This window comes from Macrosteles quadrilineatus, unplaced genomic scaffold (genome assembly GCF_028750875.1).
Source record: "Macrosteles quadrilineatus isolate MER2022 unplaced genomic scaffold, UCM_ALF_1.0 Scaffold_1__1_contigs__length_201487025, whole genome shotgun sequence".
Taxonomy (NCBI): Eukaryota; Metazoa; Arthropoda; class Insecta; order Hemiptera; family Cicadellidae; genus Macrosteles; species Macrosteles quadrilineatus.
The window spans coordinates 185,707,915-185,735,899 of record NW_026542594.1 but is presented as its reverse complement, the minus strand read 5'-3'; the positions used below and the strand labels follow the sequence as shown (position 1 = coordinate 185,735,899).

The 27,985-nt window shown below is 35.1% G+C and overlaps 1 protein-coding gene across 2 annotated transcripts; it reads left to right on the top strand.

Annotated features, from left to right (window-relative positions):
- LOC128991681 (exportin-6-A) lies at nucleotides 1-27,662 on the top strand. 2 transcript variants are annotated; one of them, XM_054414787.1, is made up of 17 exons: nucleotides 1-150; nucleotides 4,046-4,249; nucleotides 5,070-5,267; nucleotides 6,171-6,330; nucleotides 7,827-7,981; nucleotides 10,154-10,314; nucleotides 11,475-11,690; nucleotides 12,114-12,204; nucleotides 13,589-13,681; nucleotides 14,461-14,717; nucleotides 16,740-16,965; nucleotides 17,689-17,901; nucleotides 18,976-19,145; nucleotides 20,230-20,424; nucleotides 21,453-21,648; nucleotides 24,198-24,428; nucleotides 25,122-27,662. In XM_054414787.1, exons 1-17 carry the CDS (start codon nucleotides 148-150, stop codon nucleotides 25,212-25,214), a joined length of 2,862 nt encoding a protein of 953 aa, XP_054270762.1. In that variant the 5' UTR covers nucleotides 1-147; the 3' UTR covers nucleotides 25,215-27,662. The 2 variants fall into 2 exon arrangements, with proteins under 2 accessions (XP_054270762.1, XP_054270755.1); XM_054414780.1 differs by lacking the exon at nucleotides 1-150 and adding an exon at nucleotides 391-497.
- The last annotated feature ends 323 nt before the right edge of the window (nucleotides 27,663-27,985 follow it).

Below are 27,985 nucleotides of genomic sequence, written 5' to 3'. Positions count from 1 at the left end.
GTGCTGTTTTGTTTGTAGCATTAAATTGTGAAGATAACTGGAAGAATCTGGAATACAAAATACGTAATAAATAATAATTGCTCATATATTTATGTGTATGGTTCTAGTTTATTTTAATTTACTCTCCATGAAGTATGCGCCATTAACATGGTCAGTATTGCCATCACTGCTAGGAGCTAGGTTATAAAAATAAGATTTTTCTTAGTTTTTGGTTATCTTAAACACTGTTTTTACAAGGAACACAATGATTTTCTAAAAGAAACCGTGGTATAATATGTTTTAATAATTCATTTTAGACGATTTAACGTCATAATTTTTGTTTAAATACCATTTTTATTCGTTGAAACCCTAATTTACATGATTCGAGGGCGATCAATATGAAGACGTAGCAGGAGGGTTAATCCTTGTCTAGTGACGAGCTCCTTCTACTTCAGCACCTATGTTTGATTAAAATCATGATTACTTTTGGTAATGAACTGATGAAGTTTCCTTCCAAGGTACTTTAGACTAATTACAATATACATGTAGTAATTTAGCATTAGTGTATTAGCAGAGGCACTGCAATGCCTGTTTAAACTGAGTCATGGGTTCTCATCTCAGATCTGTGTAATACTGACATTATAAGCCCTAATTTTTCCACTTAACTGATATAAGTTTATTCAAGGAGTTAGGTAGGACTTCAGGACTAGTAGGCCCTACTTAGTTTATTAGGCCTAAGTAAAGATAAATTGTATGGTTTAATTTAGGTATGTAACTTTCTTTTCATCAATCTACTTAGCTTACTTACAATAATCATTGTATGATCAGACAAGAACCTATTTAAGTTATTTTTCTTCGCTCATTAACTTTACAATGACAGCCTAGCATCTGGAGTATTTCCCACTGAAAGATTTGGCACAGCTCGGTTTATGCAGGGCAGATCTTCGTACAGTAAGTTTAAGTAAGTAATTTTAGTAACTTATTTTACAAAATCTTATATAGGCCTAATCACAGCATAGCTTATTCATCCAAAGAGCAATGACATTTTATCTACCTAATCTAGAATTTAATGAAGCCTCCGATTGTATCAGATTCAACGATCTGTTGGCCAAATTAGAGGGCTATGGCGCAGCCAGAAGCCTGCTGAGGTGTTTTGGATCGTATCTCTAAGACTGTACCGCTATGATACGGTGTTATAGGGTGTTTGAACACCGTGTGGCCTAATCAGTCAAGTTTGCATGGGCCAAGTCATTCCCTTTTCTTTTACGCTCATCAGATCTGGGTACATTTCTTTTAGCCTAAATATATTTTTCAACAATATTGTGGATTCAATTGAATCTGAGTGCTTGCTTAAATAATATCAAGGGTTTTTAAATTTCCTGAGGCCGACTGTTTCTCCCTTTAGCAATGTTTACGCTCAATTGATAACTTTGGTGTCCCAGCAAAATTACATCGATGTTTCAAAATCTGCTGTTGTATCTTAACTTATCATGTTCCTAGCGTAGGCCTATTTACTACACTTCTACATGATAAATAATGCCACCCTGCTTTGGAAGGGTAGGCCTACCAGGATGATCTAGGAGTTTTAATGACATTTTTTAAACCCTGACTATCACATAAATTCACTCTGTAAGAAAGTCTCGGCAATTATTCCTTATACTCCATGGTTCGTCATTATATGTGGTGAATATGGACTGGACGTAGATGCTCTGAAAACTCTCTACATGACTCAAGTTAAGCCTGCACTGGAATATGGTAGCTTGATACGGAACCCACATCAAATCAGCCATAGGCTATACCAACTGAGTAGAAAAATTCAGACTCATTTTTTGTGCTCTATTGGTGTCAAGTTGGGCCATAGTTTCTATGCAGTAGGCCTACGCTACGGATTGAAGAAATTTGCATTGGTATGGGCATTCCTCCACTGATCGGCAGTAGACAATCTCCAGACCTGTCTTTTCGTTTGGAAGTTGATGAATTGAATGGTGAAGTTGATACACCTGAAATACTTTGCCAAATACGTTCCTTGACACACTAGGCACATTCAACTCTTCAGCAGAGCTCATTTTCTTTTTTCATTCATAATTTGCCTCCAGGATTGATTAAATGATCAAAATAATAGGTTACTAACCTGTCATCAATCAATCCTACAGTAGAACCCCTTATATCCGGCCTTGGTTTTACCGGTCCTCTGTTTATCCGGCCCCTTCCAGGAAGCCAATATCAATTTTTTTTTCTCACAGCTTACAGATGTTTAGATGCAGCCACTAGTCTTTGTGACTGCTCAAGTCATAAAATAAATTGTTCTCATTACCTGAGTCACTATACTCAGTTGAGCTAGTAGGCCTATTTTTCAGTTGGTTGATTACAGTATTTCCAAAGTGGGGTTAGTACAGTACAGTACGAGTACATTAATTTTGGTATTTCACAAAATGGTTAAGAATGTTGAGTAGAAATGCATGTACCATTTAAGTCCTAATGATCTTTAAGTACAATTTACCTCATTTACCATCATTTTTACCTCCATTTAATAGGTTTTGTTACCTGGAATCATAATATTTGTACATTCATTACTTAATGACTTTTCTAACCTACAAATATTTTTTTTTATTTTTACAAACATGTTTATTTTTCTAAAAATGATCCCAGAACAGAATTAAATTATACTTTTGATTGCATATATTGATTACCTATTATTATTAGGTATGAATTATCATTTTCATAGTAGGTTGGTTTATCCGGCCAAATCGTTATCCGGTCAGGGGCTTGGTCCCGTGGTGGCCGGATATGAGGGGTTCTACTGTATTTGTGCCGTGGATGACAAGTTTCAGGATTAAAACCACTTTTTTAAATCCTTTTCTTGTCAATTATTAAAAATAATCTTTTTTTTGCCGTTGTAAAAATTACTTCACACTTGAAAAACACAATACCGTACACAATTTTAGATTTACGAAAATATAGATAGCCTACCACACAAACGCGCTAGGCCGGCCAAAAAAAATCGGACTGAGGGGTAAGTCCAAATTTAAAAAGCTAAACCCAGGCTATCAATTTGTACATACAGTAGACTCCCTCTTTTCCGGACTCCTCGGGACCGAGGCCAGTCCGGATAACGGTATTTCCGGTTAAACCGACGTCCCCAAAATCTCATTAAAACGGACCGTTTAAATTCATACCCTATAGCCTACAGTATTTTACTTAAAATTAGGAGAGCATTGTATTTAGACACGTAATCACTGGTCTCATATCTTTCCGACGAGAACAGTCATTTCAGTACCGCCCACTTCCTGCCGATCTAATGCGGTTAAACCGATGTGCTGATAAAAATTATCCAGATAAAGAGATATCACTTCTACCGAGTGTGGTCCGGTTAAACCAATGTCCGGTTAAAAGGTGTCTGGATAAGAGGGAGTCTACTGTACCGGTAATTGTAAAGGTCACAGAAAGTAATTGTGCAAACTAGAGGTCTCTATGTCAATCCTATAAAAAGTTATGGCATTTTCAGAGTTTCAATGTTTTTCAAAATACTCATAGGTGCCACAAAATAATTTCTTCCTTATCTTCATCTGATCAAACAATTTTTTTGGGTTATAAATTACCTATTTTTCCTAAAATAATTGTTAATACACAAACTACCCTTTGTGCTTCTCTTGGAAGTGTAAAATAAGCTCTACTTCAATTTGGAAAGTGTCGCGGCCAGGAGCAAACTAACAGAGCTGTTATCTCGAAGTGAGCGCCTGGCAAATGAGGTCAAGCAGGGTCGCTACCCTTGCCCCGTCACCTCGGACAGGATTCAACCTGTGCGACGAAACTGCCTATGACCTTACAAGCTTGGTTAGTCCTATTACCTGGCAACACTTGCCCTTGTTTTGGTAAGTGTTGAGCTCCCTTCCTCTCACAAAACTTACCGTATTTTCAAACGCCCTGATTTGTACTCCAGAGTTATGGGGTCCATTTGGCATTTGGTTCAGTAATCTCTCAGTAAACTGTTTAAATTTAGATTCAAATCCTGGATCTGGGTGCATTTTATAACCTTAACTTATCTTTGTGATTTTCATATTTCTAGGATGACTGTCGAAACTCGTTAGAAGCACTTGAAAAGCTACTAAACGAGTTTTTCAGTCCTGGAACATCCAACGAGAGACAACGAGAATTAGAGAATATCCTAAGTACTTTCTCCGGCAGACCAGAATCATGGAGGTTGTGTCTCCAGTTTTTGACATTAACCAGCAACCAGTATGTTGCCATGTACTGCCTGGCAACTATAGAGGTAATTGGATCAGCAAATTTCCAGATAGAAATGTGTTCTTTTTTGTTAGCTAGAAAAGTATAAAATGTTAGTATTTATTTAATAAACACTAGAGGTCGTCCAGTGGTCGAAACTCGACCAAAATTATGTATTGAACAGACTTCTCTATTTTTACACCTCACTGTAAATAAAACTTGTGATTGGAGTTTCTTCCATTTGTTTTGATTTTCTGTTTATATTTTGTTGTTATTTCGTCACCATCCATGGCAACCCATAAGATCCATGTTAATTTTTAAAAATTTTAAACTAATTTGTTGTGCTTATTTTTGAGTCTATTTTAATTTATAAAGGTATCCTGCACACCTACAGGAAAATAGCTTTCTAACAGTATGCGTAGATTTTCCCTACGATGCACACGAGCTGAGAAAAAAGGTTATAAAGAAACATGCTTGCCTATTAATATATAGATGCCTCAGACATGAATTTTAAATTTTGATATCTTTTATAGTTATTTATCTCCTAAATCCAAAAATACCATTATTTTTTTACTACAAAGGTGTCCATATCGGGGCTTTTTGGCTTGCCCTTTTGATATCTCAGACTCTGTCAATCTTCAGTTGCCTAATAAACTGAAGCATCCTGTTTGTAATTGCTCCTTGTGAGGCAGCATCCTTAATCCTACATCCAGGATACTTAAACAATTTTTAAATATAAAGAAGTAGACTAATGTTATGATTTATTATTTCCAAACATAATTTACTGCACTCACTGAACAACATTATACTGAATAATACAGATTTATTGGTCCAGAATGATCTTATGCTTTTTCTCCTGTTCACAGTCTGTGATAACCAAGCGCTGGTTGGTACTACTGACAGAGGAGAAGTCAGAACTAACATCTCTACTGTACAAACATCTACTGGCTCGACATACAGAGTTCCCTCACTTCATACGCAACAAACTGCTCAAACTTATAGTAGACATCGCACGTTATGACTGGCCGCACTTTTATCCTGACTTCTTCATGAATATCTGCAAAGTGAGTCTAATTTGTTTGTTGGCGGTGGAGCACACGGAAGATTTCACAGGTGCCGTTTGACGTCACTAACTGCTGTGTCTGAAGAAACAGACAATTTTATAATTTTTCTATTATTAAATTAAACTGTCATAACCTAACCAAACGTGCTGATAATGGAAAAATCGAATGAAGGTTTACTAATCTAAAAATAGTTTTGTTTATAAAATAAAATTATAAATGCCTAAAATTCAACTTTATAATTTTTTAATTATAAAATTAAACTGTCATAACCTAACCAAACCAACCAAACTTGCTGATATGAAAAATTGTTGACAAAAAGTTAATGCTACCAGTGGGATTCGAACCCAGTACATTCGGATTATCAGCCCGCCACACTATCCACTACACCACCGAGGCCGATGGCTCAAACCGTATCGTTGCAGTATTGGTGTTCCGTCAAAGTGACATCAGCAGTTAGTGACGTCAAACGGCACCTGAGAAATCTTCCGTGTGCCGTTTTGGTAAATGTACCCCTAGCAAAATATGTGTATGAGGTTTTGATTAAAGGTAGGCTATTGGTTTTTCCATTAGTAAAACAATCAACAACAGCATGTCGCTATTGTTCCGAAGCTTAGTAGGCCTACCATTAAATTCTCAAACACTGACTTAGTGATCCAGCCTTGTGCTATTAAGCAGTCTGAGTAGAATAAACACATTTTGTCACTAACCAAATTTGAGAGGTTTTTATCTTCACTTATTTTAATGTGGCTGGTTAAAAGCAGTTTGAAAACCCCTAGAGTTTAATAACGCTTTATCATTGATTGGTTTTAGTTGAATAAAATCTTAGGCTGTAATCTTTAGATCAAGCAGACCTCTGATGAAAAAACAAAACAAAAAAAACAAAAGTTTTGTTGTTTTGTATAGATGATCCAAGATCCCAACACCACAGTTCTGGGGCTCAGCTTCCTTCAGACAGCCTCGGAAGAACTGATTTGTCCTCGTGAAGATCTCAGCGTTTGTCGCAAGGACGAACTCAAACGACTGTTCACTGCTCACATTCCAAATGTTTTTAAAATAATTTGCGGTAAGTATTCTAGTATGCTACATAAAACAAATGTCTTCTCATTCATCCAATATATGTTCATACTTTTTCATAAATTAATAAGAATGAGTGCTAGGTAAATGTCTGTTAAGTGTGATTATATGTGGACAACATAAATAATCAGATAGTCATAAGTAAGCTAAAAATGTTATGCTGGCTACTCTGTTTTTATCTAAGTTATCGACAATCCGAAACATATTGTACTTTTAAGGTGACAAATTACCAAAAAATGTTTGGTTTATCAATCGAAAATTATACTAAATTTCACCTATAAGCTGAGAAAATTCAACTTATTAAGTAGGCTAACATTAAGTACACATAGTTTATTGGGCGTCCAGTTTAACCATTTTAGGAACTATAAACAAAATTTAGTTTCATCGACAAAAAATCCAACAAAGTCCAGTGACCTACTTTTACCCAATGATCTAACTCCTTCACTGTAAGAACCATGGATTCAATCACCGCAAACAACACAAATAAAATTACAGTAGCCTATTGTACAGATATCAGCATCGAACTACCGGTACAGGGTGTGTCGGACTATCATGTTTGGAATTTTTTAGCGACAACTGCATTTTGTTTTCTTAAGACCTCGTAAAATTATTGATTCTGGTTCTCATGATCTTAAGTGCTTTAATAATATTAAATATCTGCTTTGGGTGTATAAGTCAAAACATTTTAACATAAATGGTTGTTTACGATAGTGATTGAGCGGGAGAGAGAGCAATAGCGGAGTTTTTGCAAAGGATAAGCGTTGACAGGGCGATATTTAGACCATTACTTGCTCCTTGACCTTCACCACGGAGGCAGGACATTGCTGATTGATAACGCCGACCTTGACCTTGTGTCGTGGACCATTAAAGCTAGACAGCTGATTGATTAAAGTTATAAGCCATGGAAGTTGAACTTTCTCCCTTTGCAAATTAAATAAAGATGAAACAGTGTTCCATTTTTGACAGAATGTATAATTTAAAAAAAGATTAGATTCAAATGGTTATAGGTACATTTATTGGCTCAAGCAGAATTTTGTTCACATTTAAATGGGAATTTGAGTTATTTTAGTTAGATTGTTTTTAAAGTGGGTTTACTATTTTAGATGCGAGTTCATTGAAGGATTTTATTTTTAAGTAAAAACTCTGTTGCTACAGTGAACTGATAACCATGAATTTAATTTTCTTTAGCTTTTGTTTTCCAATGTCAAAGTAGGTCAATGTAATAAAAAAAAAAATTCTTACATAATAAAATTAAAGATATACGTGTTTTCCTTTTGGTTCTTTTATTTTATTGGAAAGTTGTAGCCTATTTAATTTTTTTTTATTTATTTATGTGTCCAACCAAACTGACCATTGTAAGTGTTAAGTACTGTCACCATTATATAATTCAGTTATGTGTATTTTTATGAACGTATACTTTATTTGATATACAATAAAGCACTTTTTTCAATTCATATGTTTACAATCAAGCTATTTTTACTACAGATGTATTGGAAGGAGTCAAAGAAGGTAGAAGCAGTCAGGCTGTAGGAGCTGCGGCCCTACAAGCTGTGTGTCACTTATTCTCATGGGTCCCTCTACAGTCACAGGCCACACATTCTGCTCTTCTTGCTCTGGTTTTCCACTTCACCTGCACTCCGGTCTGTATCCATCTGACTAGGCTACTTAGGTTTATTTCTTACTTCAATTTTACCTCAACCCATTACCCAAAGATCGGTACATTGGACTCAAAAGCTAATTACTCATAGTAAATTACTAGAAAAACTTAAAATAGGCCCTAATTGGAATATAAAATAGAGCTCTTTATTGGTTTTCTTCATATTTGACAAATAGATCTCAATTTGTGGAAATTACCCATTTGACAAATCATAATAGAATTATCAAATCATCATCAACTTATCAACCAATTAAATTTGGGGTGCCACAAGGTTCAATTTTGGGGCCTTTGCTTTTTTTTGTAAGGGCGTGGAAGATACCTTCAGGCAAAATTCTAAATTATGTCTTCACGCTGATGATTCTAATTTGATTGTATCATCTAACTCACCAGAAGAAACTGAAATTCTTATAAATGTAGAATTAGAGAATATGGGAAACTATTTCTGCAATCATAACTTATTATTAAATTCACAAAAAACTAAATTTATAAATTTCAGAACAGCACTACACAAAATTACAAAAGAGCCAACAATAACTTACAACTAAAACAACATTCAAAAGGAAAATCAAATCAACTTTCTGGGATTAACAATAGATGAATGATTTGAATTGGGATAAACACACACAGAAAGTTTTAACCTAAACTAACTCTGGAATGTTCGCATTATCAAAAATGTCCTTTTATTGTAATTTGAAAACCCTAAAAAGTATATACTTTGCTCACATTCACTCCCATATTTCATTCAATTTAGCATTATATGGGTCAACAAAAATATATTTAATATGGATAGCATTCTGAAGCGACAAAAAGAAGCTATCAGAATTATGCTTAAGCTTAAACGAGATGATTCGACAAAAGAACATTTTAAGAAATTACAAATTTGTACAGTTTATGGGCAATATATTTATGAAACAATTCTTATCGCCAAAAAAATGAATCTGAGCAAGTAATAAGTAAATTCCATTCATTCTTATAATTTAAGGAGGAGAAGGAAGTTTGTCCAGCCTCACAAATTAAAGTTTTTTGAAGAAACCCTCATATGCTGGTAAAGATCTTCTAAAATTTGTCCCCGAATTCATAAAAAAAGAAACAAACCTATCTAAATTCAAGAAATTTCTAAAAGAGCATATAATAAATCTAGCATTATATTCTTTTGATGAATTTTCCACCTCCCAAAAAAATAAATAATATTTTTATTTTAAGTATTCTGACATTATTCACTGTGCCACCAATGTACATGATTTACGAATAAAGATATTTGAATATGGATTAACCAAACTTCTACATGCGACTATCCATGTGATTTATACTAGAGGTTAAAATACCTTAATCCGTCAAATATGCTTATGTTGTTTAAATTAGATAAGCGAAAAACTGGTTTTATGGTCCTAGGGCTGTAAAACCTGCTCGGCCCCTCCAAATGAGGATATGACAGCTAGCTAGCTTTCAGCCTCCAATTGACATTTGTAAAACGGCTAAAAACATAGCAATGTGGTGGAAGGATAGGTCAGATAAACAAAATTAAATGTAAATATAAAATTAAACTTAAATTGTATGATAATGTAAAACATAATAATTTTAAAAATAATTCAAGATACAAGCTGGCCCCGGACATTAATTACAGATTATATTGAAAATAATTTCTGCAAACATCATCATAAAAAGAGAATATTGTTATAGTCCTTTCTTAAAACTAAATTTAACATTTTTCAAAGGTATTTAGTACGGTAGGGGCTTAATAATATAAAAAAAAACTTAACTAATATTGGAAAAAAATAGCCTATTGAATTTAGGAAAGAGGAATGGATACATAACTAATTTACCCAACAAAAAATTTCCAGGCAGTTGAAATCCCACAAAAAGTTCACTTGGGGGTTCCACAATACATGGGATTGGACTCTTGAATAAAAGTTTGTCATCACATTCCATTATACAAAGTAATAATGACAACCAAAATCAGTTTTTGGTGTTTATTGCACTATTCTATGCCACAATGACTGTAATCAGTGGTTGTGACGCTTCGCACTTCCATTATGATCGCAGGAACACCATTGCCATTGCCTAACAAAATCATACCTGACAACATGCGGAGGTAAAATCATCCTCTACCGACATACTGGCAAAATTGTGAAAAAGCAATTTGTTGATTCCATAGGACAACCTGGGAGTGTGTGCGTTGGCCGTCCTCAACGAGGTGTTGTACAAGAACTGTGTGCCACACTCTCTGCTGCCCTCAGTGTTTGTCGTCTGCACTCAGAACCACCAGCTGTTACACCTGGTCCTGCAGCAGAGCGATCTCGCCAACATTGATGAGAAGTAAGTCAGCTGACTACAATACTATGACTTACTGTGATTACATGGTTTTGAAGTCCACGGATTCACCAGTAGTTTGTTCACCAGCAAATGGATTGTTCACCACTAGGTTATGTTGTCAGTTCCTCAGACAAACTTATACAAAGTTTTTTGACTGAATTCACAAACACAATCCAGACATTTCAAGTCAAAAATAAGAAGTTTCAAAAACTCATTTGCTATTGATAGTTTTCGTGGCAATATTAGACCAAACATAAGTAAAGGAATTAGTGTTTGTGTATTCAATGATTGAGTAGTTACGATCAAGTTTATTTTTATGATTCAGGAGAGGCAAATAATATATGCTGTTTAAATAGGAAAAATGAAAATTGCTATCCAAATCTTATAGCTACATGGGTTATCCATAATCTTCTTTGAATAAGCTAAAACAGCAACACCATTGAAAGTTGGTTAACGTATTTTAATGTGTTGTCTGTCAGTCACAGTATATGCCTCGCATCAGAACGTTCTCACGTTGTTCAGTGGAGTTTCTCTTAATAACTGTCCCAAAGTTTTGAAAGTATGGATTAATTTGTCGAAATAGGTGTTCTGATGCGAGGCATATACTGTGACTGACAGACAACACATTAAAATATGTTAACCAACTTTCAATGGTGTTGCTGTTTTAGCTTATTCAAAGAATATTATGGCTGTCCAGGTGGTAACCCAGAGTTTGTGGGTAAAAAATGGAGCACAAGAAATGATTCATATCACCCCACTTTTCAGGATTCTCTGCGTGGACTTTGTTTGATTAGGGGGATGTCTCAAATCAAAGAAATAAAATGACCCAACTTAAATTACTTAACACAGGTTATCAGTAAGGCAACAGTGTTCTTCATTTGCTAATGCTGGAAAAACTTTGTTGAAACATGTTAACTCGAATTGAAGCAGATTGTTTAGCATTCATTAGAAGCTATCAGTTAAAACTGATAGCAGAAATAATGGAGGTGAACCTTGGCGATGCAAATAGAGATATTTAAAATTAGTTTCTACTTAAACAACTTTAAGATGTAACTAGAATTACTCGAATTTAAGCATAACGTTTTCCTCGGCGTTATGTCTCATGCACGGGTTCTCTAGTTATTCAGATTAGTTGTTTACTACTGCAGTATGTGTTTTTGCAGCTACATCAACAAGTTGACAGAAATGTCTCACCTATGTCTATCCAAACATTGGCACCGGATAGAACAGAACCATCTGTTCCCTGTCAACGACTTCCTGTACGCCTTGTATCAGTACACTTTCCGTCAACCCACTGTGACTACGTACTACGCTTGTCTGGAGGTGTGGACATCGCTGCTTGACTATCTAGCGGACAAGGATGCTGTGCATATACACAAGTAAGAAGCTTATTCTGATTTTAGCGAATTTCGCTGTTGCCATCAGTGTGTTGAAAAAGTCTTAACACGCCCAAAAATAAATTAAACGGCTTAAGATAAAATTTATTTGCAACTTCAACATATCATTTTATGATTTGATTTTACCGTTCTAGCTTTTTTGCAAGAAATCAAAAATTTTGCCCCCTGGCATTTTAAAATTTGGTGTTGTCCGCTATCTCCCCCTTTTAGGGTAGATAGAGGGCAACACCAAATGTTCAAATGTAAAGACCCATGTTGTGAAAAATTAAAATGTGTTAGCGTTGCAAACAACAAATATATAATGTAAAAGAACATTTAAATTGAAAACTGATACTTAAGTCTTTTTTTGTTACACATTTACCGTTTGAAACTATCTGTAGTAATTGGTCAACTATATTCCTATAGGTATGAAGAATTTGCAACCGCTCTGGTTGAAGCCGTCATAAAAAAAATGAAATCAGATCTGGACTTGGACGATGAGAAAACTGACGATGATGTAAGTAACTGCTACACTTAAACTTAAAATAAAATGTATAGACTAGATTACTACATATCAGAGTACCGGTACCTACTACATTATTTTAATCACTTAAATTTGGAAAGAAGCGTAGGCCTACTTTGTGTATGAATATGTGTGAAGGATGAACTTAAGTTAATGAGATGACAAAGATCTAATGAGATGTGATACTTCACCAACATTTATTTAAAGACCAAACTACAAAAACTACTGTTTTTCTCAGGATCAAATGGTTACTTTTGGATTACTAGGCCAGCATTTGATCCATTCTGTTTGTCAGCTATAATTAGGAATAGTATATTTCATTACTAGGACCGAAAGTGGCATTTTCCGTCGCGCGCCCAAGTTTTTGTGTGAGGCGAAGCCGAACATAGGGAACTCCAATTTCACGTGCGAGGCGAAGCCGAGTATGTGAGAGCTATTTTCACGTACGAGGCGAAGCCGAGGACGGGAATAATGGAGCAAGTGCCGGATAATAACTTTCGGTACGAGTTATGAACGATACTTTTCATAAGGACGCAAAAATATACAAACACAGAAAAGCAGACCTCAGTATATTAAAACAATTTGATTTCTCAATTAATTTGATTGAACATCAAAATAAAATAAAATCTTCTAAAAAGAAACCTAAGTATATTTCTCAATAAATTTTGTTTAAACATCAAAATAAAAGAATAACACAACTTTTAAAAATAAATACAGCTGATTAAAATCATTAAATTAAACCGTAACAAAACACTGGCGCGCGTAGTGAATAAATGGAGAACTAATTGAGAGCGAGGGAAAGTAAATTTAGAGAGAGGGAAAATCAGCTGATCGACTTTCCCTCGCCCTAAATTAGAGCTTGGGAAACGAATACTTTCATTGATATCAGCTGTTATCGAAAATAGTTACTTTACTAAATACATGAAATAAAAATACTATTTCGATTTCTGGGAGGTGGGCAACTCATCAAAAGAATATAATGCTAAATTTATTATATATTTAATAAATTTACATCTGGGCCCAAGGCAGCGATGTCGTGGGTTCGGATCCTGGTAACTGCCACAAACATTCAGAACAGTTCACCTTCGCACTGTACCGGTTCACCCCTTGCTTTGCTGGATACATTCCACGCACAGGAAGTTAATCTATGTGGACGGGAAAATGCAAGGTTAAAAAAGACCACCTGTCTATAAAAAAAATATAAAAAAAAAATTGAGTAAGCCTTCTGCAATCTTTGTAGGAACATGTAAAATTCTATTAACAGCTAGACAACAACAAAAAAATTATTTTTATAGGTGACATGTGACATTATATCAAGACACAAGTTATCCAGCTATGTTGTGTCACAGTTTCTAATGTTTGGTTGATAACATTTCAGGAGGAAACAGAACGCCAGGTGTTCATCAGGCACAACATCGAGGTGATAGGAAAGATTGGAGACATCGTACCAATGGCCACCTGTTCCAGAGTTGTAAGTAAACCAACACTTGAAGCTTGGACTATTACCTCCCAGTTGAGTGGAGCGATCACGTTTCATAGTTTTTTTAATAAATCAATAAATGAAAGCAAAGTTTAAACTAAAATGTCATAAATAAAGATGTGGACATTACATACATATCCTTCGTGTTGGCATTTTTTCTGTGTTTACTTGCTAATGTCATCTGGTGAACCTACAGTTCTGGTTGAACTCGACCAATCAACATTTTAATTCAGGCAGAATTAAGCCTGCCTAGATCCATATGATTTAGCAGATGTAATTTTTTAAAGACTTGCCGGCATTGAAGGAATTGCAAAAATAGTTTCATCATACCTTACAAGTTCTGTTTACTTACATTTTGTACATCTAATATACATGAAAAGTGTGTATTACAATCAGTTATTTAAAAACATTGCCAGAAGTTGTTGTTCAACCATTTTGGAAAATTTTTATTGGCTTAATTTTCAAAAAATACCTGGAAATGTTTTAGAATCCACTCTGAAATAATTTTCGTTGTCGCCCTTATGTGAAACAGGCATTTTCTTGTAAAAACTACTTTTGTTTTAGGACCTAGGCCTGCACTAAAGTTTGCAAAACATTGGAAAAGATGGCTTGTAATGTAATTTTGTAAGATTAACATGTAAGAGCCATATTTTTTTGTCACGATTGAAGCATCGCCCTATTGATTACTTAACTGGTACTAAATAGCTATTCTTTGAATAAACGTGATCATCAGTTACTTACATCATCCTCCTTTACTCCGTGCCGTGTAGGTGGACGCGTGGCAAAAGTGTTGTGCAGCCTACAGCAAGCTGTTGTTCGCCACAGAGCCGCCCCAGCCTGGCCCCGAGCTGCGCAGAGTGTTGTTGGACTGTGCAGCCCTCACGCAGACTGTTGGTCACATCCATGGCCACCTGTCGGGCACCATGAACCTGTCCATGAGTCTCAGTGGTCTGGCTGTGGCCGCCAGCCGGACGGTGTTGCATGAAAAAGTTACCGACCCGGACACTGTTAAGCTGCTAGTGGCTGTGTAAGTCAATCTGTTAACTCATCTTTGTGGTCCCTGAACTGGTAGACAAGTATATATATTGGTTTATTTACCTTTATTTTTTCCACAGTTCAAAATTAGTTGCTACTACAACCAAGGTTTGTACGCTGATCCTTTCTATTTTAAAGCATTGAATCGATAACGAACATTGGACGGGGTACCACGGTTACTTTGAACCAACAGCTTGAGGTTATCTGGTTATGTCTTGTTCTTGAAATCTTGTTGTTTCCAGTTTTTTCCACTATGTACTGACCAGTCATTTGTTACAAAGACACTGTATTTTTTGTAAAAATGGTGTATCCGTTATTAATAAACAGCCAAACGCTTGATCAATAAAGGTATTTTTATTTATTTATTAAGTTAAGTCCTGATGAAAACTGTTTTAACTTTCCTATTTTTGACCTGAATAAAGAGAATACCAAGTTTCAGCCTTGAAGTTAGTCTGGAGGTTGGTGAATTGAATTCAACGATTGAGTGAGTGAGTCAGTGAGGGCTTTGTTTTTATAGGTTTAGATTACAATAAATAAACCATTAATATTCTCCAAAAAGCCCCCCCCCCCCCATTAATTGAATTTAAAGACTTTTACTCCATAGTTATGACCATTTATTTCCCGTCCAGGACTGTAGGCACAAGCCTGGGATTGTTTTTCACATTACTTAAGGCTAGAACCAGGGGTTGCGGCATTATCACTTATATAAAATCCATTGGTGATTTAGCGGGATTTGAACCATGGACCGAAGTCCCCCACTGAAACCACTAGACCAGCTCGCTCCCCATAGTTATGACCATTATGGATAAATAGAATAAATATAGACCGACAGTATTGCTGCAGTTAGCACATGTTCTGGCATCCACCGCTAGGAGTGCCCAGTAGGCGACGCTCACCGCTGCAGCTTCTGCTGGTAGCATGCAGTGAGGAGCTGACGACGGCATTGTAAGATATTTTTATTTTGATAATGTACCATTTAAATGTAATCTCAATTTAACTTTATTTAATCACAATTGTATTATGTAACTGAATCATCATATAAACAATAACAATATGAACAAAACAGATGTAAATTATTAATTGTATGTTTTGCCAGTACATTGGAACACACATCAGCAGCAAATCGAACACCGAGCACGCGCTATTGGCACATCGGAACCTCGTTTGACAGTCTATATTTATTCTATTTGTCTATGTTATGACCTTAAATCACCACAAAACAAGAGAAGTTTCCAATTTCAATCTTCACACCCACTGGGCTTCTTGACTTTCTAAAAAATCACATTAATCTTTTGGTCTTTGCATGTAAAGGACATGCAACAAGACTGGCACGTGTTCAGACAGCAGCAAGGCTTATGACCACAAGCAGATTATCGTGTATGTGGGTTAGATGGTGTGAAGGAAAGTGTATGTTTTTATTTCAATTTCAGGGTGGCTAGTGACCTGGAAAACCTGGAAAACATGGAAATGTCAGGGAATATTAAATATCTGGAAAAGTCATGGAAAAGTCAGGGAATTTTGTCATAAGTCAGGGAAAATTGTAAAATGTTTAAAATAATTTTAATAATTGTTAGGAACTAAGGTCGATCTGGTGAGAGTACGTATTACTTACTTTCTTTTATGCCGTGTGGGTGAAAACTAAGAAATATGTCTGTACAAATAAATTTGGTATTTTTGTATAAATTAAATTTTGTTATAAACTGCATATCATCTTATCAAACTCAGTTTAATTATATTAATGCAAATTGCAAAGTTTTAATATAAGCTAGCCTGTATCTATAGATTTTATGTTATTTTTTTTAAACATAAGATATTCTTTAGATAAAGATTAGTCATTTTGAAGAATTGGTTAGGATTAAAATTGTAATTTTGAATTTGTCGATCAGGGAAAGTTTAAAAAAATCATGGAATTGTCAGGGAAAAGTCAGGGAATTTTTCAATGTGATTTCACTAGCCACCCTGAATTTGGACTGGAGATGCCTACATTGACTCTAGAACTTGTCTATGCCTCTAGACATGCCGAGGTGATTGCTGCACTGCCCACCTGGCTCAGTACTGAACATGTCAACACAGCTGTGGAGGCTTGTCTACCTCTGCTGCAGTCACAACACACTGTTGTCAAGCTACAGCTGTGTGCTGCTCATCTGCTAGCAGCTCTAGCCAACAAGAAGTTCTCTCCTCACCCTCTGCCCACATTGCTGCCGTTGTTCCAGACAAACCTCGGTCACCTGAACCAAGAGGTAAGTCAAATAACACGTTTTATGTTGTATTCAGCATACACAAATAATATGAGCATATGCTATGCTGCGGTGTTGTTGGAATTGTGAACACCTTCTGCGGTCCCAGATACATCATAATCGGCTTTTGGGATCACAGAAAGAAAACTTTTGAACACTTCGCTGGATTTTGTACGAGTCGTGAACATCTCTGATGTTAAGTCGGTTCTTAGACGAGAAAATGTATGACTAAATAAGTGAACAAACCTTGTTAACTTTTGGGTGAACAAAAGCTGTACTTACTAACATACATCAAGTATCCTGACTGACTTGATTAAATGTAACAAGGTGAATATAGGTAGTAGGCCTTCTACTCGAGGCGAAAGTTATCCACTAAGGTTTGTCATTAATAAAGTTTGTTACCATTAATTTGTTCCACGATGTAATAAAAAAACATAATAAATCTAAGTATTAATACCAAGGCAAAAATGTGGTTCGGATTCCACTAAACTGTAGGTCTCTTAGTTGCCATTAGCTGTATGGGCTATTAATTAACAGCTCTGTATTAGGAATATGTCGGCCTTAGTCACTAACAAGACTACAAGATCGTGCCACTCATCTCCATTCATACTTGGCTTAAAAAATACCTACTTTGTATTGCCTCCATTTCAATGAAAAGTATTTAAATATTTCCCAGTACAAATATTTCAGGTCAAAAAGATTGACAGATTATTTGACATGTTACAGACTCAGACACTGGTCCAAAGTGCGTTGTGTCGTATCTTGATGACTTGCCCACCAGACATACAGACGGAAGAGCAGCGTCTTGAGCTGATGACCAACCTGGTCAAGTCCATGATGCCCAGCGGCACACAGGACTTGCGACAGATCACTGCACTGCTTGTACACTGTAAGCCTGAGAACAAACAAGCCAAGCAGCTGCTGTACTCTGCACTACAGGTGACCTTTGTGTTAGCCATCTTTCTGTTTGTACTGCTTGTTGTTTTCTTTTGTTTTTCCTTTTAACTACCGTAAGTTTTCCTTTGTGGTTTCGCTTTTATAATTTTCTAGCTTTGGCTGGGTTTTTTTAACTTTTCTCCATCCAACCTGGGAAACGGGAACTGTACACGTGAATTTTTAGGGCTGGAAAAATCTTTGGATTGTAAATTATTTATAATACTGGGAAATTTCAAATTTTGAATAATCCCTTCTAGTTAAGGTATGTTAACAAAATTGTGAATGTAATAAAATATTGGTTTCTTTTCACATAACGTTTTGTACATGTAGCATAGCTAAAAAAAAAACAGGTGACATTGTCAAATTATGTAATAATTATAAACCATCCACAATGTCTTAGAATATAAATAAAATTACAATAAAAGGAGGTTAAGTGGGAAGATAAAGATTAAAATAATTACAGAATCGAGCTGTCCATTAAAAATTCATTAATGCTATAATAAGTTTTACCTAGTAAAAAGTTGGCAAGGCTGCTTTTAAAAGAATTAGTATTTATTAATACTTTTGATTCTGGTTCTAATTTATTTTTAAAAAATTTCCCCATGTAGGAAGGTGTTTTTTTAACAAGTTTGAGATGGTGTCTATGACACAATGTGTTTAGTGACTGCCGTCCTCGAATAAGTCTGATCATGAAAAGTGTTTGTGTTTACAAATATTGCTAAATCATTGTGAATGTTCCCACATTGGAGAAAGATGATATTGTATGTTGCCACAATCACATAAAATATACACAGTTATTGCTATGGCTGCGGGAGATCATCCCAAATGTTGCTACAATAGCCTGAGATGCTCAAAATGTTGCTGTTTTTCTGGTGTTAACCGTTGGAAAGTCACTTCTAAGTTTAGTACTGCTTCAAAATCAAGTACTGCAAGAACCATAATATAAGAATTGTTATCCACCAGAAGGAGTTCATTTACTGGCCTGTATCTCAGTTTTATTCGCATCTTGATGCTATTGCAGTTTTAATTAACCCTATCAATTATTCTTTAAACCTGATTTTCTTTTTCTCTTTTCAGCCAGTGTTGGAGAACGTGATTGCGGAATTCCCGGTCAGAATGAATACAGAGCCACAAGTTTGTGATCAGATGTTAAGCTTTTTCTTGGAAGCTTTTCGAGCTCTCCAAGAACATATCGGAGCTGACATGACTCAACGTGCTGTTGAGACTTTCATCAATGCCTTCCGCAGGTATCTTACATTTTGGAAGCAAAGTATTTAAATTTAGCTCTAACCTATAAGTGTGACTGTATAAATGTTAACTGGTGTAAATTATCTTACAGTCTGGCAACTATAATCTGTAGAAAGATGAATGTTTCAAATGGTGGATTTACATGAGAGGAATGTGTTGGATTGAATATAAACAAGCCTTACATAATATTTACAGTTGCTGGGGCATTTAATTGAGGAAAAACCTATCTTAAGTAAATCTGAAACTCAAGAGAATTGAATTGTGATCAATTGTCATAGGCTAAGCTATTACTACATTGTTTGATTGGTTCGTCTCAGAATAATCAAAGTAGTCCTGCAACGCAGCTCACTAATCCCTCATTGACAACAAAATTCCTAGGTGTCATTTTTGATTCCTCCATCAAATGGTATGGTCACGTGCAAAGTGTTGTTAACCGCACCAGTTCTGCTCTGTTTGCCATTCGAATTCTCAGTTCAACTTGTAGCAGGGAAGTTCTTGTGGACGTCTATCGTGGATATTGCGAAAGCATTTTACGTTATGGCATTGCTGTTTGGGGAAGCTCTTCTGATTTGGAAAGAATACTTAAGCTCCAAAAAAAGATTCTGAGGCGCATTTTCGGTCTCTCCCATCGCCATCCTTACAGTACATTCGTTGTACATTCAGCAGGTCCTTATTTTGACCTTTGTCAACAGGGGTCAATTCCAACATCTAGGGCATTTCCATGACCACCAAACGAGAAATGGAGGCATCCTCTGTTATCCGAGGCACAGAACTGCGGCCTTTGAGAGGAGTCCGTTTTACAGGGGAATCAAATTTTTTAACAAATTGCCTCAGGCAATAAAATCCCAAGACTCTTTGTCCCTATTTAAGAGACACTTAGGCCTAAAATATTTTCTATGCTCAAATGCTGTTTATTCCGTCTCAGAATTTCTAAGCCTATAATGTGTATATATGTAGATTCTCATGTTGTATGTTTTAGTTTTAGTTTGTAAATATTGACGATGCATGATATTTGTTACATGTTATTGTATACAAATCTAATGTGCAAATAAACGATTTGATTTGATTTTGATATGTTTGCAGTGTGGACATCATCACTAGAGAGTGTGGTGTTGACAAGCTCCTACAACTGCTTGTGTTGATTGTAGAGCAAGCATCAGGCATCTTCAAGCAGTTCATCCCCTCATGTGTCACACTCTGTCTGGACCACATCTACCCTGCAGTCTACAACAGCCCCAACTCTAATATCAAACCTTGCCTGTTTCATCTGTTGTACAGGTACAGTTTCGTAGAATTTGTGAACTGAAGGATGTGATCCTGGTCCTGGTAACAACATGACCATCTCCCATGATCCCCTTAGCATTGTTACCACCTGTTAACACCTCCCATGACCCCCTTAATAACGTTACTATCTCCCATGATTCTCTTATAAAATAATGTGACCATTTCCTATGATGCTCTTAACAATGTTATCACCAAGAAACTGTCAAAATAATAATATCTAATATATTTTAACAGTCAACATACTAAATCTATAATATTAAAACGAAACAGGGTTTTTTTTATTTCACGATTCTGAATCAACCACTTGACCGATTTTCATGATTTTTGTGTTGAAAAAAAGATAATTTTGAGAACTAGGGAATGTCGAAGCCATAATTGTAATTTAGGGTTTCAGTTTTTTAGAAATTAAGTTTCAATTTTTAAAAAGTCTAGCAGCCGACGCTAGCAATTCGAAGTATTTTCAGTGCTGGTTAAACTAACAGCTGGTTATAAACTGTCATTGAAAATGTTGATGTTACAAGTTGTTTGTATACAAAAATATTGGTCTTCGGTGTTGGACTGCATACTATTTCACTTTAAAATTTAGTTTTTTTCTACCGTGAAGGATCTGCTTTACCAGGAAATGTGTTATTTTGATCTATACATCTCAAACAGTTTAATCAAGTTTTGTCGTAACTTAAATGCAAACTGTGTAAGTAAGTTATTTAGTTTATGGCATGGAAATTTCATCTCATATTTGGGAAATCTTTTTTTCAGGAATTTATTGCTTAATCGTTTGAGATATAGGTGGTTTACGTGTTGATACTTCTTTTTCTGTGTGTCCGAATGTATGTGAGTCGTGTAATAATTATTGATTGTATTTTTAAGACAGTAATGCATACTTGTATGTGTATTTTAGGCTGAATAGGAATGCAAGAATAGTTTATAACGGTGACAAACCGACAGTTGATCCCTGTAACTTAGTTGCTTACTAATCTTGGTGATTTCCTCTGTATCTATATAGTACGCCTTGTTTGTCATAGTATTCTGCTACACAAGTGGCAGTACTTCTACAGTGGCAGTGTTGCCGACGGAGAGCCCGAGCTGCAGAATGGACATCAGTTGGCTGCCATACTGCAAGCGTTTGGAGAGTCACTCATGCAGAACGACATCACACTGTTCTCTCAGAATCTGCAAGCTCTTGAGATACTCAACCTGCAGTGGAAGTTGTACCAGCGGGTGAGAAAGCTTGTTATTGTACAGGACAGCAATCAGTAATATTAGTTCTTTAGTATCCAATGTCAACTGCCTTCTTTGGTTTAATTGGAGCCTAGCACCCTTTAACCCTCCGAGTGTCCATGGTTTAGGCCTTAATGTCCGCCTATTTTTGGCGCATTTGCAAGGTTTTATTAAAACGGATCTGAGAAGCTTAAAACAATGTTAATTCTACTGTTCTATATACCATTTTGTTTGGAAAATCATGGGCTTCAATATTATACCTAAAACATAAGGAACATTTGTTTCAAAAAAAATTTTTAGGTAAAAAAAATATTTTGGAAAATTTTCAAAAAAAAAATAAGTTCGCGCTCAATGAAATTGTATAAATTATAGGCCTATAAATATTTGAAAATAGCCACTTTGTTCTAAATTTTATGAGGATTACAAATATATAATAATATAAGGAAGTAGATTTGCAAATAAATAAGTTATGGGCAAAAAACAGATTTCAGTACATAGCGTTTAGCTAAGAATGCATAGCCTAACCATAGCTAGGAATCTGGCTGATAATTTACATCAATATCACTACCTACTTCTTCAGGATCATCAACCAGCCCTTCAAAATCACTTAAATCTTCTTATAATGCACCACGTATGTCACTACTTTTGATTTTTAACACTAAAACAATGATAAACGTAATAAAACACATCAGTCATCGGTCCGAGGGTAACCTAGCTGTTTAGAAATACGCATGTCAGCTGTCTGCTACGATTACGATCGGCTCGGAGAACATACAGCGCTGAGACAGACCTCTGGAGAAAGCGTAGAATATGATGAATAAAACGATACCTAACTCGATCCAGTTCAATCCGATTCAGTCAGTCATAGAGCCTTCGCCGTAAATGATGTTCGTGCTTCGAAAAATCGCGCTCACACTACACAAAGTGTGTAGCGCGTCGATTTTTCGACGATGGACGCTCGGAGGGTTATGTTTTGACTCTGTTTGATTGTGCTATAGGAAGAGTTGGTTGGGCTTTGTTAATACTTTTCTTTCCTATCGACATGACAAGTTTAAACTAGGAGTTGATAATGCTGGACACTATTGAGGAAATACAAGACTTTCCATCTCTAAATAATTGTATGATCATTTTTCTAGCGTTTTTGTAAATTTTAGAAACAGCGAATCTTAGCAACATCCGCAATGCATAGTGAATTAAGTGTTATGACATCTCCTATTCCTGCAATGTTCTCCATGTAGTAAGAAATCTGAAATCAATTTATTGTAGACTCCCTATTGTTTGAACATAATGAGATAAGACCTTTGTCCAGTCTTCAGAGGTTAGTACAAGTTTAAATAAGTATGCTTCAAAATCACATGATGTACAGACTATTGTTAACTAGGCCTACAGTACAAAAAAAAGAAACCAAGAAAAATTAAACTGTAGGCCTACCAAACTATAAAGGATTATGGCAATCACATATTTTCTACCAAACTGTGCTGGAAGAAAAGGTCATGGCTGTAGTATATGCGTGTGTTTTTATATTTGGATATAGACAAAGCATCTGAGTGCATGAATTATTAAGTTGTTAAGCTATTTTTACCGAGCCTAGTATTTATTCTTGGCTTTTACCATATACTAGTGGTCATCCAGTGGTCGAAAACTCGACCAAAAATATGTAATGTGCACTTGACTATAGGAGACTGAAGTTGACATCATCAATGGATCAACTGACGCATTTTTTTTATTAAAAAACATGTATTTGAGTGAGCCAGTCACAGAATTCATGTCTAAAATCGCATATTTTCTAACTTATTTTTCCTGCTGACAAAGTTGATTGGTCATAACGGTTGCTATAGCTCATATAATAAGTCATTACATAAGTTTGACTTGGTAATAAAGATTGTTTATTCAACAGAATTTTTCATTTTGATCAGCGCAATCTGTTGGTGGCTTACATCAACTACGACTAATTTAATTCGAAACCTGGCGACAACTTTAACATGGGGATGGAATTTCTAGTTGTAAGTCAACTACAGGCTTCCCTATTTTCACCCCAAATTGTAAATAAAAATGTGATTATAATTTCCCTTTTTGTTTTTATTTTCTGTTTATATTTCGTTGTTATATCGTCACCAGCATGGCAAATCCATGATCCATGTTAATTTTTCCAAAATTTTAAACTAATTTTTTGTGATTATTTTTGAGCCTATTTTAATTTATAAAGGGATTCTGCTCATCTACAGGAAAATAGCTTTCCACCAGTATGCGTAAATTTTCCCTGCGATACACACGAGCTGAGAAAAAAGGTTTTAAAGAAACATGCTTGCCTATTAATATGTAGATAGATAGATTAGGCTACTTAGTCATAATGAGCTAGTCTCATTATGTACAACTGTACAATTCGCGTAAATCCGTTGGCAATAAACAAATAAAGTCTGTTGCCACTGTATCATTCAAAGTTCGAATGATAAAGATACATACTCTAAAACAAATCAATATGTTGCAAGTTGATGAGATGACTCTCCACTATATTTTAAAAATCCAATTGTCATAAATAACAATTTCAGGAGCTGTTCCGCACCCAGTTTCTGCCAGAATATCTGACTCTGCTGTTGAACACACTGATCTTGAAAACCCACGCTCTGAGAGCTGACGAGATAGCGACTGCAATCTACAACATGGCTACTGTGGACTTTGAAACATTCTATTTGTTTTTCCTTCCACACTTCCTGGACCATACTACCGGCTTGGACAGTAACCAACGAATGGTGCTGCGGCGCAACATGAAGGCTGATCAGGTAAAAATAATAAGTTAACTATCCCGCAAAGGATAAAGAACCAAGTCTCTGAGTACCTAGATATGAGCTGTGAAAAATCTTGATTTCATCTAGTGCTTTACCCTCAAAAGGTTGATGATCGTTTTGGCGGATATGTCATTTCCTTCGGACCTTGGGGTTCGCCAAAACATCTAACTCACGCACACAAACATTTAGACAAAATATGATTATCAATTAGTGGCCGCAGTGGTTGAATATTTATGATTTATCTAAATGTTTGTGTTTGCAAGCTTGTGTTTTGTTGAACTCAATATGCGAGAAGCTTGATATTCATGACAATGATCAGAAAGAGGCGACATAGTTGCCGAAACTATCGTCATCCACCCTTAGAGAAGGTAAAGTAACCACTAGACGAAATCAAGATAACATCCGATTTATATGCAACTCATTACTCAATAATATAAACTTAATATTTTTGTGACTGATTAAATCTTGAAAAGTTTCAGTAGAACTTGTGTACATTTAGAGCTGACAAGAAGACACACAGAATCAAAAGAAGTAGAACCAGTTGGTGAGACCAAATACCTTCTTCAGTATAAATTACTTTAGGAGTAAGTTTTAAAAGATACTTAATGTTCGTACTACGGTACGAACTACTGGATTAGTTCTAGTCTGTAATTGTTTGAAGTTTACTGTATAGTAACATTTTTTCAGGATCTGCCAACTTTTATCCAAAATGTTCACCGGTTGGCCAACGACATTCGCTGTTATCGTCTCTGTAACGGAACAAACCCAGCCGCCTCATGATCTGTGATACAATCTGTGTAAAGTGCCATCTTTTCTTTCTTTTGCGTTCTTATTCTCTTATCTATTATTTCTTTCCTAAAAAGTATTTATAAAAAAAACTATATGTAATTAATTATTTTCTAGGGCATCAGTTTGTCTATTTTATCATAGACAAAAAGAATTAAATATAGACTGTCAGCCGTGCTGTGGTTACCATGGTTACCATAGGTTCCGGCGCACACCGCTGTAGTTTACGTAGCACGTACACCGTAAATACATGGCGCTCCAAGCGGTGTGCGCCAGAAGCTATGGTAACCACAGCACAGCTGACGGTCTATATTTAACTCTTTTTGTCTATGATTTTATTTACTTGCATGTTGCATTTCGTACAATCAAATTTCTGAATTATGTTTTCATTTTCGTTATGTGCTTTGTTTTATATTTGTTTTTTACATGTTATATTTTACTTTATTTATATATAATACAGATCATTATCAACCATATTTTACCAAGAATCACTGATTAGTTGAAGAATAAGTTGAAGATTTTTAGTATTACTTTATTTATTTAGTAACAATAAACTATTGCGTATACATTTTTTCAAAACATGGTATGGATGTGTAATTTCTCAAGCTGTCAACCCACACGGTTTCAAATTCATTCAATATTTTTCTTGTATGTTGTGCAGTAATTCAGTGTATTTGTGTTTTAAATTGCGCCGAACAATTGATATTGAATCATTTTTATTTTTTATCCCCCAACCACACTTCCTGTTTTATATTATTTGTTGAGTTTTTAACGTACTTCAGGTTTTACTCTACTTATTAAGACCAAAGATTTAGTGAATTGCATTTTACTATGGTTGTACTTAACCAAAACCTCTTTCTTACAGATTAAACAAACTCACAAGTGGAAAGCAAAAATAAATTAACTATTACATATATCTTTTTATACAAGTTTCAATATGAGTTTTGGAGTACATTTAATGTTTAACCTAATCTAAAAGAGTGTTTTTATTGTTAATAGTCTGGTTTTCTTTCAGGGTATTTCAAATTAACATTAGTTCAAAAGCAATAACATAAAAATGGGCGACACTACATTTTTAAATTGTGTCAGTCTGTAAAACCAGAAACTGTTAACATCACAGGTGGATATTCAACTATAACATGTATATATGTGATGTTAAGCAGGCATATTCCTGTCTTAAATTATGTAGATCTTACTGATAGATTATCTTTGATCTTCTTCTTCTTAAATATCTTGATACATTCTTCTTATTTGTCGTACATTAACAATAATACCTAGATTTCTAAAATATGTAGAAAAATATTGGTATTTATAGCTTTACTATAGCCAATAATAAATTACTGCCTTGTTATTAATTTAGAAGAAAAAAAGGTCAAGGATTTTACAATGCTCAACATTCAATTTGTGTTTATTTTTTCATGCTCTCTTCTATAGTTACCACTTTTTGAGGCGTTTTAAAAGACATATTATTTCAAGATAATGTAATGTTTTTTGTTTGATAACGTTTCTGTAAACGCTAAAATAAATGTATTATTTATTTAAAAATCAATGTACAATGAAGATATTTTATCTTGAAAGTTAAGTGTCTAATAGTTAAGGCTAAAGATGTTGATCAAAATTATCTACTATTTTATTTTGACAAATCTAAAAAACTACTATACAAACCTTAAATAGGTTTTTGTAATGTACTATTTTCATTTATTACAGTTCAGAATATACATTTATAGTGAACCGTTATAAAAAATTGAGGAACTTATCAAAGCTCAAGAATGCACAAGTTAAGTTCAATGTTTTACCATCTCTCTCTCCTCACTGTTATTTTTTTGCTGTGCAGGTTTTGGTTTTTACTTTCATATCCTGAATGTAAGTTTCTGATGTTGTAGTTCAAATCACAATATTTTTTTCTGGATATAGTTTACAGGTGTATATCTGACCAAGTTAGCTGTAGTGTTTTTCAAATTGCTGAGAAGTTACTTGCAAACATTGTCAGCTACCTACCGTAGCTGTGATTATGAAAACATTAGGTCTATGCTGTAGCAATATTGAGTCAAATCTCTGTGTTGCCAAATCTATTTTGCCTTTCCAGTGGTGCGACTGTTCTTACCAAGGGACTAATAAAACAGGCCATGCTGCAGGATCCATGATGTCACATTTGTGGATAGATTTACTACCATATCCCATATGTTTTAGGTAAATAAGCTGGCTTTTTACGTGTGGCAACTTTAGTACAACTATCCACCACTGTGACATAGTGTTGTGCTGCCGCATGGCCTGTTTTTCTAGTGAGGCCTTGCTCTTACTCATCAAATTTGCTATTGATACGTCTAATTTATGGATTTTAAGACTGTAGACAGACAAAAGGAACAACAAAAATATACCAACCTGTTTTCTGTTTCAATGTTATATGACTACGAATACAGTCAAATTGTCATGCATATAATATTTTTACTTCACAATCTCTTAAATTTTGTTGACTTGTATTTATTTGTTTACTTTGTGATTTTCTCATACATCAAAAGGTAAATAACTTAAAATAAAATATTTATTGTCTTTTTTTTTAGAAAAATTACTAATAGGTATGTTAAGAAAGAAGGAATGCTATATAACTAACTCTTATAAGAAAATAGGTCTTGCGCACAATATGTTTTCTATACATTAAACTTGATACTTCAACATCCAAGGGAGCTTCTTTGGAAGAAATTGAAGGATTTTAAATTATCCTGCAATCTTTTTTATAGAAAAGTTCCTTTGGATGGTCAAAATAT

What these genes read in the sequence shown, in the direction of transcription:
- LOC128991681 (XM_054414780.1), top strand. Translation starts at nt 456, where the DNA reads ATGATTACTTTTGGTAATGAACTGATGAAGTTTCCTTCCAAG. An exon ending in TGATGAAGTTTCCTTCCAAG is followed by an intron (nt 498 to 4,045) that starts GTACTTTAGACT and finishes TCATATTTCTAG; the next exon opens with GATGACTGTCGAAACTCGTT. An exon ending in TGCTGTACTCTGCACTACAG is followed by an intron (nt 17,902 to 18,975) that starts GTGACCTTTGTG and finishes TTCTCTTTTCAG; the next exon opens with CCAGTGTTGGAGAACGTGAT.